The 14777-nt window shown below is 45.6% G+C and overlaps 3 protein-coding genes across 3 annotated transcripts in view; 2 read left to right on the top strand and 1 right to left on the bottom strand.

Moving 5' to 3' along the window:
• ASB3 (ankyrin repeat and SOCS box containing 3) overlaps positions 1-6028 on the bottom strand; it is a 14312-nt gene extending 8284 nt beyond the window's left edge. Inside the window, exon 1 of the mRNA XM_066546077.1 lies at positions 5986-6028. The gene's annotated coding sequence lies outside the window, so the exon portion shown is untranslated. The remainder of the gene's footprint in view (positions 1-5985) is intronic.
• CHAC2 (ChaC glutathione specific gamma-glutamylcyclotransferase 2) lies at positions 66-4890 on the top strand. Its single transcript, XM_066546073.1, has 3 exons — positions 66-203; positions 2045-2080; positions 3030-4890. Exons 1-3 carry the CDS (start codon positions 69-71, stop codon positions 3411-3413), a joined length of 555 nt encoding a protein of 184 aa, XP_066402170.1. The 5' UTR covers positions 66-68; the 3' UTR covers positions 3414-4890.
• ERLEC1 (endoplasmic reticulum lectin 1) lies at positions 6010-14777 on the top strand. The gene is made up of 14 exons (XM_066546079.1): positions 6010-6315; positions 6955-7059; positions 7149-7229; positions 7630-7707; positions 8259-8322; positions 9422-9462; positions 11150-11373; positions 12443-12572; positions 12886-13047; positions 13347-13406; positions 13501-13625; positions 14046-14123; positions 14311-14386; positions 14527-14777. Exons 1-14 carry the CDS (start codon positions 6010-6012, stop codon positions 14596-14598), a joined length of 1602 nt encoding a protein of 533 aa, XP_066402176.1. The 3' UTR covers positions 14599-14777.

Here is a 14777-nt window from a genome sequence, read left to right as displayed (position 1 = left end):
ACCGGGGCCGCCGCCTCCGGCCGGGGCCGCCCCGCGGCTCTGCGCAGGCCCCGCCGGGCCGGGCCGCCATGTGGGTGTTCGGCTACGGCTCCCTCATCTGGAAGGTGGATTTCCCCTACCAGGAGAAGTTGGTGGGGCGCGTCCGCGGCTACAGCCGGCGCTTCTGGCAGGGCAGCACCGACCACCGCGGGGTGCCGGGCAAGGTGAGCCGGGGCCGGGGGGAACGCGGCCGCCGCGTCGGGCCCGGCTTCGGGCCCTGCCCCGCGGCCGGAGCCGCCCGCAAGGGCTGCACAGAAACCCAGGAACACAAAGCCCTTTAAGGAGGGCTCCGAAATGCCCGCACTTGTCATTCAGCGCGTTAAATGCCCTCGGTGAGGGGCGGGTGTCAGGCTGCGCACAGGGAATAGGACCAGCCAGAATTATTGATCCAAGTAAACCCCGGCTGTGTTTTAACTTATTTTACTCTCAGGTGAAAATTCATGGATTAGGAAATACTTGAAGTTCTAAAATTCTTCACCGTTTGGAAAGAGAGAAAAAAAAATAGCGAGAAAAAGAAACTAAAATTCCAAGTGGACATTCCCAGTGTCATATGTTTTTAAGCCACGGGGATAAGGTATAGCCTGCACCCAGGTAACTCCACTGTAAAACCTGAGGCGGCTTTAAGAGAGAAAAAGCATCAGGATTATTTTAAAGAACACATCTTGCTTCTTGGAAGGTTCCTGTTGAAACAACACTCATTAGAATATCAAACACCATAAAATAACTCGCACAGAGCTCAAAGAACACAGCCTGAGCCACCACTGACACACATTCAAGAACAGCAACAAGGAAAAAACAGCTCTTACAAATATACAGCAAATTACTTGCTAGCTGCGTTTTAAAAATATTTTCAGAGGATTATTCCCAGTAGTACAAACAGTACTTAATTCCTCTGATCAATTAGTATTTAGTAATTTGTTTCTTAATGTTTGTTTTGGGTAGTTCCAGGCAAGACAAGGACTTTGCAAGAAATTAAGTCAATATCCTGCCCTTCCTTAGGCAAACAGATCCTTCTTCCTTCACACAACCCACCTGAAGTTCTCCTCAGTACTGCCTTTCATATTAAATCAAATCAGATTTAAATGAATTTAATTAATTTAGGCTACAGGTACAGACATTCCTAGTAAGGACAAGAAAGCTGATTTCCATCCACCACAGAATGTCTCTTTAATCCACAATTCACAAAAATCTTCGTGACCCATTGCAAGTGCACAAGTTAGAGAACTATCAATGACTATGGGAAAAACAGTCCAAAAGGAACACTGAAGTTATCTTTGGTGTATCAGGGGAACAGACTCATTTCTCCTCAGGAAATAGGAGTCATTTAGTGTTCATGTAGCTTTATTGCCTTATTTTATCAGTCAGGTCAGGAATAAATTGCTCACGCTGGGAGAGAACTAATTTGATACCAAAAGCAGCAATTTTAAACTGCAGATGTAGTTCAACATAGGGTTTTATGTTTTAAAGTTTTATACAACAAACTTCAACTATTTTATTTCCAGTATGTACAAACTGGCTCCTTACTTTTTCCTACAAGAATTAACTTCCTGGGGAAAACAAGCCATTTGGAAGGTATCCTCCCTCTGTCCAGTGAGGCTCCAAGGGCTCCTTGAGGATAGTTTTACATTAATGAAACTTTTAATTATCACTTTTGTTGTATTGTTAATTAATTGTCACTGTTTTTAATTGCAGTGGAATTGAGTCTGGACAGCACATGTAAAGCAAGGACATTCAAACCCTCCCAATTTCTGACTGCTTTTAATTTTTGTGTCACAGGCACTGTCCACCCATAATTTAACATGTTGTTTATTTTATCTAATACACATCCAAAGCTACTCTCCAAAAATACTTACACTGGATCTGGACCTTACTGGAATTGTGCTGGATTAGTTCTCTGAGCGTTTCATTCCTTGTTCCTTGTTTTTTTCTTGTTTTGGTTTGGTTTTGCTCATGATTTAGGGAAAAAGCCTCTGACTGAATGATGATTTCATCTTTTAAATTTTAGCCTGGAAGAGTTGTGACCCTGGTTGAAGATGCTGAGGTACAGTACTGTTGTACAGAATGTCTTGTTGCATTTCCACTCATTAATTTTTGCTTTTCTGCGAGCAGATAACTGTCTTATCTTAAGGGAAAAGTTCTCTCAGTGTTTCCCAGAGTTACAGCAACGATTGTTTCAAATAATCAGTATAAACTGGAAGTAGTTTGGGTCTGTTATTACCACAGGGATATTTTAAAGTATATTCTGGAATAATCACTTTGGCTATCCAGTTGTGAGATGTAGAATTTGATAGAAAGATATATCAAACATACATGATTTGATATCAGCATTGAATGATAAATGTAATTGCTTTAATTTCAGTTTCACAAGGCTTGACCAACTTGTGAAGGTATCTCAGCACACCACACCAGTTCAGGTGTGTAACAGGTGTAGGTGACCCTCAGGTCCTTACCAAACTGTCACTAAACACAAGGAACCTGATCAAAATTCCTTCAAATTCAGCATTATTTACATTTGTCATTTTCAGACATAAATCTTATGAGGTCAGAGAGAAACTCTGTGTCCTTTTTGCCAGCTCCTTAGTGGCCTGTATTGAGGCTATTTACTACTCCAGATATTAACAAAACAGGAAGTTGCTCTGTTAGGAAAACCTTAAATGCAGAGAATAAACCATTTTATTGTAAAGGAAATAATTCCTTCCCTTGGCTGCTGATGTCAAGCCCTGAAAACCAAAGCTCTGGGCACTCTGACTCAAACAAGCCATAACCCGTCAGTGCTCGTTTTAATTTTTAATCCTAATATAAAGAATAACCCCCAAATAGCAGAAAGAGGATGATCACTGATAATTGCCTGAATAAAGCAGGGACTGAATACTTTGGGACTCTTACAAACCCTGCAAAAAGCAGCAGAAGGGCGGGAAATCAGTTTCCTGAAAGCTTTGCCTAAATGCAAGGATTCCCGAGTATCCCTCTGACCACCTCTCCTCGGCCAGGGCAGCGTGTGGGGCGTCGCCTACCGATTACCAGCCGGGAAGGAGGGAGAGGTGAAAGCCTACCTGGATTTCCGGGAGAAGGGCGGCTACAGGACCACCACGGTGATCTTCTACCCCAAGGACCCGTCGGTGCAGCCCTTCGACGTGCTGCTCTACATCGGCACCCGCGACAACCCCAACTACCTGGGCCCCGCGCCGCTCGAGGACATCGCGCGCCAGATCCTGGGCGCCGCCGGGCCCAGCGGCAGGAACACCGAGTACCTGTTTGAGCTGGCCAACTCCATCAGGAACCTCGTGCCCGAGGATGTGGACGAGCACCTCTTCTCCTTAGAGACACTGGTCAAGGAGCTCTTGAACAAGCACCAAAACCTCAACTGTCTGTGAAGTGACCTCGTAACAGGCCTGGTTCTGGTGTTCTGATGCCTGGGAGGAATGCTCCTCTGCATTGTGCTGTCCTAATTAGTGCTGCATATCTTAATTAATGCTGCATTCAGAATAGGAGTTGGTTACTTAAAACTGCCAAAATCATTCTCCCATTCTTTCTCAAGAAAGGAGAGCAACAAAAGTCTTCTAAGTTCAAATCCAAATATCTCGGCTTTTCATCCAAAGACTACACCTCAAGACAACCACCTAAACTTCTCTTTATGTTTTATTATTATTTCAGGTTTAAAATAAATCTTTAGAATATTTTTGGGGTCAAAATTGGCATGCAGAGACAAGTTCCTTAAGATTTAAGTGATAGTTTTTTCTGGTCCCAGACCACAGTGCAGGAATTTTAAGTGGTTGGCCTAAATTGTGTAGTAGAACATTTATATCAACATTCAACTCCTCTGAAATGAAGTTGCACCACTGAATTAGTCATCTCACCCTTTATATGTTACTTTATCCTTAAATGCAGAGGATAAACCATTTTATTGTAAAGGAGATAATTCCTTTCCTTGGCTGCTGATGTCAAGCCCTGAAAACCAAAGCTCTGGGCACTCTGACTCAAACAAGCCATAACCCGTCAGTGCCTCGTTTTAATTTTTAATCCTAATACCAAGAATAACTCCAAAATACTAAAATTAACTAAGAGCCTGACTTGAAGTCACAACACAGCAAGAAGAGCAACTTTCATCTCTGTTACTTCAGGTGCTGTTGTGGCCCCCATCTCTTTGAAAATCCCAGCTGCAAGGATAGATTTTAGTTTCACCAACAGAAGGTAACTAAGGGAGGAACCCTCTCTCCAGTAACCTTAGGGGTGTGTATGGACATCCCAAGAGGGTTGGGAAGCCCCAGTTTAGGCTGGTAGGCTTCCTGATGCAATCCGTCCCAACATGGACTTGTCATGCTCCTCAAAACTCTTTATTTTTATTAACTTTTAACCGAGTATATTTTTATATCTTAATATAAATGGTCCTGTTCCAAACACCACGTAACAACCTGTTTTCTCATCCAGGGAATGTGTGTTTAGTAGCAGCTTGGAAACCTGGATTCTGCATCAGTAATTGCAAAAAAAGTGTGGTTTTCCCCTAAAAAAGGTTGACCTTTCCTGTTCTTTACATCTTCCTGGTTTATATTTGTAAAGATAAAAGTGTGCAATTGCACTCTCTGCTTTCTTGAAAATTCTTTTTAGATTTAAAAATTCTTTCCTCAAAGACTTATCCTTGTTCCTTAAAAGAGGGCAGGGGATCCAGAACCATCAGGGCTGATCCTCCCTTTAAAATGCTAATTATTTAAGTACTGTGATTCTGTGTAGCTCCACATTCTCTGTCTTTGCCTCCAAGATTTTGTTGGTTCTTTGCTTCTTAAATGCATAAACCATTGCAATAATACACGTTCCTGTGTAGGATTTCAGTGCAATAAAAAAGCATTACAATGACTAACGAGGTTGGAAATTTCCAGAAATGTTATGTTTAAAGTGTGTCTGTGTGAGGGGCAACATCGAGGTGTGTGCCTCGCTGTAAAATTGTTCTTGGGGCTGAGAGTGACAACACACATATAAACTGTGGCACATTAGGGATTAATTAAAGCATGGGAAATATAAATAGATACATTTGTTCTTGCTGTGTGGGATTAAAGCCACTGCTCTGCCCCCAGCTTTGGTCCCTACCAAAAGCCTTCCAGATCTGCTACCTTAAAAATTTTAGGCCATTTAGGCTTCATTTTTTTCCTGACTGGTTAAACTCAGTCTCTATTTATGCAAATACAAATTCATATCTGTAGGCTTCACTACACAACCACGCATACAAAGCCACTGCTAAACCTGTTCTCAAACAGTGTCTGGGGAAACAACAGGCACATCCCTGACTATTTACAGAAGATAATGCAGAGAGGAGGGAGAGGGAAATCCAGACTTAAGGGTTAGCATCCATCATCTCCAAGGTATTTTCCAACCAGAATAACTCCAAGGGTCTGTAATAAGGGCATTCTCTGTAGCATGGCCAATTAATTTCTCACTCTTACATCCTCCAATTATTTATCTGCTCCATGTTTCCCATGGATCAGATGGGACTGGCCTAACCTGCTCTGATGTGAAGACTGTTTGGGTTCTCGGGTGTATAGATACACACACACACACAGGTGTATAGAGAAACACACAGAGGAGCCCCTGAAGTGCTCTTTTACACTCGTAACCTCGTACCTGGTGATTACGTTTAACCCTTAGCGCTGCCATTGATGACCAAAGTTAATTACTCGCATCCCATTCCCCCCCTCCTCTTACTCGCCCCCATTTTACCCCTCGCTCACTCATTCCCTCATTCACACTCCTGCCTCCCTCACACTCCTCCCTCACACTCATTCCCTCACTTACACTCCTCATTCAAATTCCTCACTCCCTCACGCTTCTACTCACTCACTCACTCACTCACTCACTCACTCACTTCACTCACTTCACTCACTAAATTACTTCCATCGCTCACTTCCATCACTCCCCCAGCCCGGTCCTTGGCTCTCTCCGCGCCCGGCCCCTCACCTGCGGCGGCGAGCGCTGCCCCGGATGCCGCTGCTGGCGGCGGGCGCTGCCCCGGTTGTTGATCGCGGCTGCCGGAAGCCGACGTGGCGGCGGCGCGGCGCGGCCTCGGCGGAGCCGCCGGCCGGCATGAGGGGCTGCGGGCTGCGGCCGCCGAGCCCGGCCCCGGCCCCGCGGAGGGGCTGCGAGCTGCGGCCGCCCTGCCCGGCCCCGGCGCTGCTCTGCGGGCTCCTGGCGGCCGTGGCCGCGGTGGCCGAGGGCGGCCGAGCGCTCCCGCAGCTCAGCGACGACATCCCGTTCAGGGTGAACTGGCCCGGCACCGAGCTCAGCCTGGTGAGCTCCCCCCTCGCCGCAGGGCCCGCACGGCCGCGCCGCCCGCGGAGGGCTCGGAGCCGCCTCGGCGATCAGGGGGGCTCGGGTGGGGCTGGCCCGCCGCCGGAGGGAGCCCGGCAGCTGGGAGAGAATCCCGGGGGATTCTGTGCCGAAAGCGGAGGGGGGAGAGCTGGGGGTGAAGGGGGATGGCTGGGGCTGGGGGCTGTAATAAAGGTCTGAAATGGGAGAGCAGAAGTGAGGGGGGCATGGAGGGGATCGGGGATCTATCGGGAGGGGATCAGGGATCTGGAAGGGATTGGGGATCTGGAGGGGATCAGGGATCTGGAATCAGGAGGGGATCAGGCATCTGGAAGGGATTGGGGATATGGGAGGGATTGTGGATCTGGAAGGGATTTGGGATCTGGAAGGGATCGAGGATATGGTTGGAAGTAGAAGGTCCAAAGCGAAGGCAGCAGCAAGCAGCTCTCAGCCAGCTAAACCACCAAACTCGAGTCTTGTGGTATAATTAAATCCCAGGAAATACTCTGGGAGCTGAAACTAATACAGTCTGGAACACCGCTCAGGAATTCAGGGGTGTTTCTAATGAGTAGCATTAAAAAGCCCGTGCCTGGCTGATACATGGGTTGGTTATTTTCTCAGCCGACCACTGGTGTCTTGTACAAGGAGGACAATTACATCATCATGACCACTGTGGATAAAGAGAAGTACAAGTGTCTCCTGCCATTGATAGCCAGTGGCAACGAGGTGAGTTCAGGAGTTATTCTGTAAATATAAACTGTACCTGAGTCTTTACGCTGTCAGTCTCAATATCATGAGATGTCCTTTTGTTGCAGGAAGAAGAAAAGGACTATAAAGGTCCTACTCCAGGGGAACTGCTGGAGCCTCTCTTTAAGCAAAGCAGCTGTTCCTATAGAGTATGTTACTTTTGTCCTGTTCATTAAATGCCAATTAAAAGGTTACAGGCCAGTCCATGTCAAGGTTTTAGGGTAGTAAATGAGATACTAATACAGTCTGAAACAAGGTCTTTACAATTTTATGCCTTAATATTGCTGACAAAATTCTGTGTGATTAAAGATGTCAAAATTCAGATAAATAAGTAGCTATGGTAGCAGTTAAAAATATGAATTTTTATTTTTTAATTTAATTTTTTCCTTTGTTTTATTTGTGTGAAAGTCAAGGAAGTGTTTTCTGTTGTGTTTGTTTGGGCAACACTGAGACCACTCGTCTGTGCTCTTGTTTTTGAGGGTGCTCAAGCCAACATCTGAGTGGTTTTGTGGTGTAAAGATAATTTTTAAAATGTATTTTATTTCTCAGATTGAATCTTACTGGACTTACGAGGTGTGCCATGGGAAGCACATCCGTCAGTACCACGAGGAGAAGGAGACGGGGCAGGTAGGCTGCTCACAACCCCCTTCCCACTGGCACAGTCCTGCTGAACTCCTCCAGCAGACTTGAGTTTCTGTAATAATTTAGCCATGATTCCATTTTCCTCATGCAGAAAAACTGCATCTTTATTGTACAGGATATGTTTTATAGGATTATCAGAAGGCACTGTGTCACATCTTACTGGTTGACAACATACGCTTAGTTGACTGCTCAGTACACGGTATTTTGCATATCTATTAAACTTCCGTATTTTTAGTTAGTTTACATACTTTTTTACTGATTCTTATGAGACAGATCTCTTGTTATTACAGATGCCATTTGTTCTTCACCCTAGAAGCAGATTGTTGGGTTAATGAACTCTCATTCCCAAAATTATTTTGTATAGGAACTTGCAAGCTGTCTGCACTTAAAAGTGACAGACTAGCTTTGGCACTTCAGCAAAGCAAGGCCTGATTTCATGAGGCCTTTCTTTTATAACTTCTTTTATCTGTGTGCAACATTGAATTCCCTGAAAAAACTTAGAAAGTGGTAACTGATTTTTTTTTTTTTGATTGTAGAAAATAAACATCCAAGAATACTACCTGGGGAATATGATAATGAAGAACCCGTTGTCAGAACCAGGTGTGTTTTAGATTATTTCATTCTGCTGATAATTAATTTTTTGTGTTTTAATTATTGCTGTCTGACCAGTTTGAGAGCCATTTTTTCAGGGAACCTGGCACAGATCCTCAGAAATATTCAAGTGCCTAGACTGGGACTTGGGTGGAAATGAGGTCGCTGAGCCCCAAGCTCAAGGGGCAGTTTAGAATAACTGATTTTTGGAGCATTTTTTGCCTGTAAATTAGTTGAAAGAAATCTTCCAAATCCACAGACTAAGTGTTCATTCAGAATTGAACAGAATAGAACAGAACAGAATTGAACAGAAATAGAATAGAAAAACATCACCTAGGCTGGGGTGTTTGTTTCATTCTAGGCCAGTGTGTGAAAGGCAGACACCATTGTTTTCCTGGAAGTGATGAGCTGCAATGCTGCAGTCTCCTGGGGGGATTTAGTGCTGTTCATCCCGCTTCTGGATCTCTGGCTGCAGCCCTGAGTGAGGGATCTTAGTCCTGGAAAGAACCAGGGCTTCAGAACGTGCCTTGTTTGGCCTTTCTGGGTGGGTGGGTGCAGTCTCTGTGCAGGGCTGCCTCGTTCTGCTGCTGCTGCTGCACAGAGCACAGAATGTTTGATCTGAATCACCCTTTTTGTGGGGCTGGATGTTGAAGCCTGATGGGACCTCAGGTGACCATAGCTGGGGCTGTCAGGCTGTTGTCCCTCTGCCCTTCCTGCTTAGGTGGCAGATTGTGTCCTGCGTCCTTTCCCTGCTTCCTATCTGGCAGCTCCTGCTCCTTCCAAAGCACCTGCTTGTTTCCTGTCCAATTCCCACCCTTCCCAAACAGCTGCAGTGACGTGTTCTGCAGCCCTGCCTCGGTGTCAGGGCTGGATTTGGCCTGTCCTACCAGCTCCAGGTGGTTTTGTGATGAACTGAAGTGTATTTTGCTCTGTTTGCTGTGGGCCTCAGATCACTGGTTATTTCCTTTCTTTCCTCTTTTGCACCTGCAAGTGGCTCTTGGCAGTGTGTAAAGCACCAGCAAATACACAAACCAGAAAAGCTTCTCTGTGAAATTCCTTTTTTTTTTTTCAAGTGCACAAACTTACCCCATTCTTAATTATTCCCTAGATCAAGAAGAGAAGGAAAATTCCAAAGACGGTGCAAAAGAGGCAAGTGAAAACCATCTGTTTTAACTTCTGCCATCAATAGTGGATTTATAGTGCAATTTATATATGATCATAGAATCCCAGAATGGGTTGTGTTGGAGGGGACCTCTGAGATATCCAGTGCCACGGACACCTTCCAATATCCCTCATCCTGCCTGGCCTTGGACACTTCCAGGGATGGGGCAGCCACAGCTTCTCTGGGGAACCTGTGCCAGGGCCTCCCCACCCTCACAGGGAGGAATTTCTTTCTAATATCCAATCTAATGATAAGATTATGTAATTAGTCCCCTCCCAAAATGAATATCAAGAAATGGAACTGTTCCTGAGCTGCACTTCTCTTGCTTTTAATTATCAGTCCCAGCTCAGAAAATTTATTTAGTCTTGCTGCTCAAATTACTTACATTCATCAAAGCCCTACAGCACAAAATCCCTAAGAGATGGAGCTGACTTGCTGACCCATCCCATAACAGTCTATGTTTCCCTTTCCCCTTAAAGGACTTCCCCACTTGTTTAGGCCCCAGAACTCAACGCTTGAGCAGCTGGTTCTATAGCAGAGCAATGGGAGTACCTGAAGCAAGCTAGAGTTTGGAATTAGTGAGAGCAGGTTGGACTTTGTTGCCAGTTCCCCTTAATTTTCATGCTGAAATGAAGTTTTTGTGTCTGTGGCCTTTGGAATAGCCCAGGGTGGTGGTTGTGTCGTGTTCTCAGCAGTACCCATGCCTGAGGAGCATTTTGAAAGTCAAGTGGGGGCAGAACGGGGCTGTTCTGGTGGCAGTGGCAGCTGTGCCTCTTGGAAAGCCAAGAAAACCAAGTGTTTTGCAGTGCAGCTTTTTTTCCTTCAGCTTCAGAGGAAATGAAGTCCTTTATTGCCTTTTTCTTGGGCAGTATTTATGATGCACTTGCCATGTCAGGATTTCCTGGAATCTCTTATCAGGCAAGGGCGTGTTGGTTCCTTAATCTCGTGAGTGTCTTCACTGGTGGTGGAGCAGTTTCTGGGAGGAGTCAGTGGCCTGGGACAGGGTGATGTGGCTTGAAAGCCAGAGCAGGTGAGGGGCAGAGAGGTCCTGGATCCCTGGAGTGTTCTGACCCCAGGAAACACCTCTGTCTTTTAGCACAGACCCCTGCCTGTTCAGCGCTGAAAACCTTCAGCAGCTCAAGCAACAGGGTAAAAAAGAGTCAGTTTATGGGTTTGGGCACTTTGGGAAGCCAGGGACTCCAGCTAATTTCAGGACAGAGATTTACCACTTTAGGGAATTAATGTCGTAAAGAGGGAGCTGGATGAAACACGAAGGAACAAACCTGAAGGGAGCAGACTGGAAGGTGTGACAAAATGGGATTTACCTTGTGTACACCATTAACTTCTTTAGCCACACCCACCAGTGCTGTGGGATCCTCTGGATAAGGAGCAGCCTGGGCTGGGAATGCTGAGAGGTGTAGTGCAGGTGCCAGGGTGACTTTGCAGAAGTTTTTTGGGTTCTTTAGGGCGTGCTGCTGCAGGTGATGAGCCTGGCAAACCCAGTTTGGGGGTGAACACCAGGATGATTTGGATGTTGCAGAAACACTGAGCAGCCACACAGGGTCTGATTTTAACCTGGTAATGCTTGCTCTGCACACAGGAATAACATTTTTTGTTTCAGAGGAGTCTCAGGAGCTGTCCTGTGGTTATGACCTGTTCCTTTCCCTCACCCAGATCCCCACAAAGAACATTGAAGGGCAGATGACTCCCTACTACCCTGTGGAGCTGGGCAATGGCACTCCCTGCAGCCTGAGGCAGAACCTGCCCAGGTCCAGCACAGTGATGTACATCTGCCACCCCGAGGCCAAGCACGAGATCCTGTCCGTGGCAGAAGTCACCACCTGTGAGTACGAGGTGGTGATCCTGACCCCGCTGCTCTGCAACCACCCCAAGTACAGGTACAGTGCCCAGAGCACCTCTGTCTCCTCCTAGTTTGGGGTTTCTTGAGGGACCACCTTCATGGTATTTGAAGACTGCAGATACCATGTGTGTACGCTTTAAAAGTCTATAAAACCAAAAAGTATCTTCTCCAACCATAACCTTGACCTTGACTTTAGCTCCTCCCAACATGAGGAGCTCTCTAGAAGCCATTTCCTTATGGAGAATTCACAATTTCAGTGTTATTTTCCAAAAATGAAGTGTAGGTTTCTTGTTTCCTCCCCTTCCCTGAACTGTACCACGTATCTGAGGGACCCCCTGAGTCTATGGACCTTCCAAGGGATGTAAAGAGAACTGCGAAGGGAATGTGCTATACAGACAAGGGGGGATAATGGACAGGATTCCTGGATTTACACAGATGTTGGAATAAGTGAGTATTTAATCAGAGATCTGAAACAGGCCACAAGGCCTGAAGGCAGAATCCTGAATTTTGTAAACACATGGCAGTTGGAGTTACTAAGTGCTAAAAAGCATTTTTAATGTTTGGTGTCCACTGTAAACTTTCTCATGTGGGTGGGTTTGGTCATACTCTGTTATCTGTGGCACTGTTATCTGTTTAATGTGTGAGTCTTTTCAGCCTCTGTAGCAGTAGGAAAAAAACATAGAAAGTGCACAGGGAAATTGTTCTGTTGCTTGGTAAGGATAAAATCTGGAGCTGCTGCCTCCTTCCAAAGGGTTCCTGGCCACCAGCAGGAAACACTGAAAATAAACACACAGGATCATCTTTCCCCCCTTATGTCACCTTGGTAAAAAAGGAAAGGTGGAGGTGGCAGCCTGGGAATGCTGCCCAGTGACATCACAGGGATCACAACCCAAATTCCAAGTTCAGTGTCCCTTTTTTCCTGTTGTGTGTTCCCAGAACAGCCCTGAGCAGTGCCTCGGCCTCTGGGGCTTTCCCTGTACACCTGGCATCTCATCCAGGGATGCACCTGCACCACCTGAGCAGCAGCAGATCCAGAAGCTCAGAGCACTGAACTGATTCCTGTACTTGAAGGTGTAACAGTGACATGTTCTTAACTTGCTGGGCAGGTTCAGGGCTTCCCCTGTGAATGACATCTTCTGCCAGTCCCTGCCAGGGTCCCCACTTAAACCCCACAACCTGGAACAGCTGGAGAAACAGCAGGAAATGCTGAAGATGCCTTTTAGGAGGGTTAAGGAGGTAGGATTTGTTTCATTTACTTTCCATCTTTAAGACATCTTGTAAGATGATGTCAGTCTTTCATTGGTCTTTAAGCTTGTTGAAACCATCTGTAACTCACCCTATTTGGAAGGAAAACAGAGCAAGTGTGGGCTACTGATTTAAATTTTTGTAGCATTTGTAGCCTACAGTTCACAAATGTGTGAAGATTTTGAGTAGAATTTTCTTTCTTTCAGCTAAAATTGCCCAAAACAGCCAACCTGATTCAGTGTTCAGTAACTTTATATAACTTGTAAGACTTTGTAAGGGACTTAATTGTATCCTTTAATTGCAGGAAGAAATGCCTTCAACAAAGGAAGAGAAATTCTCTTCCATCCACAAGCCTGTGGCTGTTGGGAGCCACCAGCTGCTAACGGTGGGGACAACCCACATCTCCAAACTGACCGATGAGCAGCTCATCAAGGAATTCCTCAGTGGCTCCTACTGCTTCCATGGGGTGAGCAGCAAAGCCATGTGGAATAAAGCTATGTGGAGTACATCCTAATTTGTGTACTTGTTTAGTTTTTATCTTTAATTTTTCTGTTGAAATTCAGTTTATTTGAGCACACAGTGAAATGAAAATAGGTAACAGAATTAGTCATGAAGGATTTTTGTTAACTAACAGATACAGAGTTTTACAGCTGAAACAGCTGGTTTAGGGTCTGGAGGGAAAGGATGGGTTTGTTTTGGGGTGTTCTGTTTGTTTTAGGGGTTCTTTCTGGTTCCTTCTAACACTGAGGTTGTTCCTCTCCCCAGGGCGTCGGCTGGTGGAAATACGAATTCTGCTACGGCAAATACGTCCACCAGTACCACGAGGTGTGTTCAGAGAGTTCTGTTCGTTCCTTTAAGTTCCTGTTAAGAAAATCCAATCCTCTGGACACAGTGTAGTGATCAGCTTTTCCTGTTCTAGGATAAGGAAAGTGGCAAGACCTCCGTGGTGGTGGGTACGTGGAGCAAGGAGGAGCACATCGAGTGGTCGAGGAAGAACGCGGCCAGGACCTTCTACCTGCGAGAGGATGGCACCCAGACAGTCAGGTACCAACCAGGCTCTCACACCTGGGACACAGGGCCCAGCCCCCTGAAATTTGGGTTATCAACAGGTGAAATAAACTGCCAAGAGCAGCATGTTCACATTTACCCCCCAGTCAACATCACAAATAAGGAATTCAGCACTTCAGATGTGGCACAGAGAAAAATCTTTCAACACTGAGCAACTCTTTCCCTCTGCAGTAACTGCAATACAACCTACTGCTATATAATAATACAATAGCTATATAGAACAGTAGTATAATATACAGTATAATAATACATAGTATAGTACATTATACTTGTTGCTATTTGTTAGTATATTAAATACTTGACCAATGACGAGGTGCTGGATCGCACCACTGAACTGACTGCTTAAAAACTGTGTTTGATACTTCCAAACTCTTCTATTCTGATCTTTTGTGGCAGGATGGTGTCTCATTTCTATGGAAATGGAGATGTTTGTGACTTGACAGACAAGCCAAGGCAGGTGACTGTGAAATTGAAGTAAGTGGACTTTTACGAGGTGATGTTTTGTGTCTGTTTCCTGGGTCAGAGGGGAAAGCTGCTGCTGTTGTCACAAGGCTCAGAAGGCCATAGCTGTTAACTTAATAAAATGTTGCAGACAGCAGTGAAATACATGTTAATGTGTGCTTATTGGCTACCAACCTCCCAATTTTTCCTCTATTTTCAGATGTAAAGAATCAGACTCCCCTCACGCTGTGACCATTTACATGTTGGAGCCTCACTCTTGCCAATACATCCTTGGGGTACGTACAGACACGCCCTGAGGTCAGGGCTGGCAGTAGGGCACATTTCCAGGATTATGTTTAAGGTGGCCCATTTCTCCCAGTGACTGTTCCCAAGATTCCTGCAGGGCTGAGTTCATGGTTTGGTCTCTCTGTTCCAGGTGGAATCTCCAGTCATCTGTAAAATCCTGGATACAGCAGATGAATATGGGCTCCTCTCAGTGCCCAGCTGAGGACAGCAAAGCCCCCAAGGCCAAATCCTGGCATTTCCATGGGAACAGTGTCTGTGAGCTGACAAAGGCCTCACCAGCACAGCTCTCCAAGCTGAGGGACTCGTGAACCACTTTGTGTATAACTATGTGTATATAAGAGCTTATTGATAAACTTTTAATGATTAAAACCTTGTCTTGCA

The sequence above is a fragment of the Molothrus aeneus genome, chromosome 3 (genome assembly GCF_037042795.1).
Source record: "Molothrus aeneus isolate 106 chromosome 3, BPBGC_Maene_1.0, whole genome shotgun sequence".
In the NCBI taxonomy this organism is placed as follows: domain Eukaryota; kingdom Metazoa; phylum Chordata; class Aves; order Passeriformes; family Icteridae; genus Molothrus; species Molothrus aeneus.
This window is presented reverse-complemented; position numbering and strand designations above follow the sequence as displayed.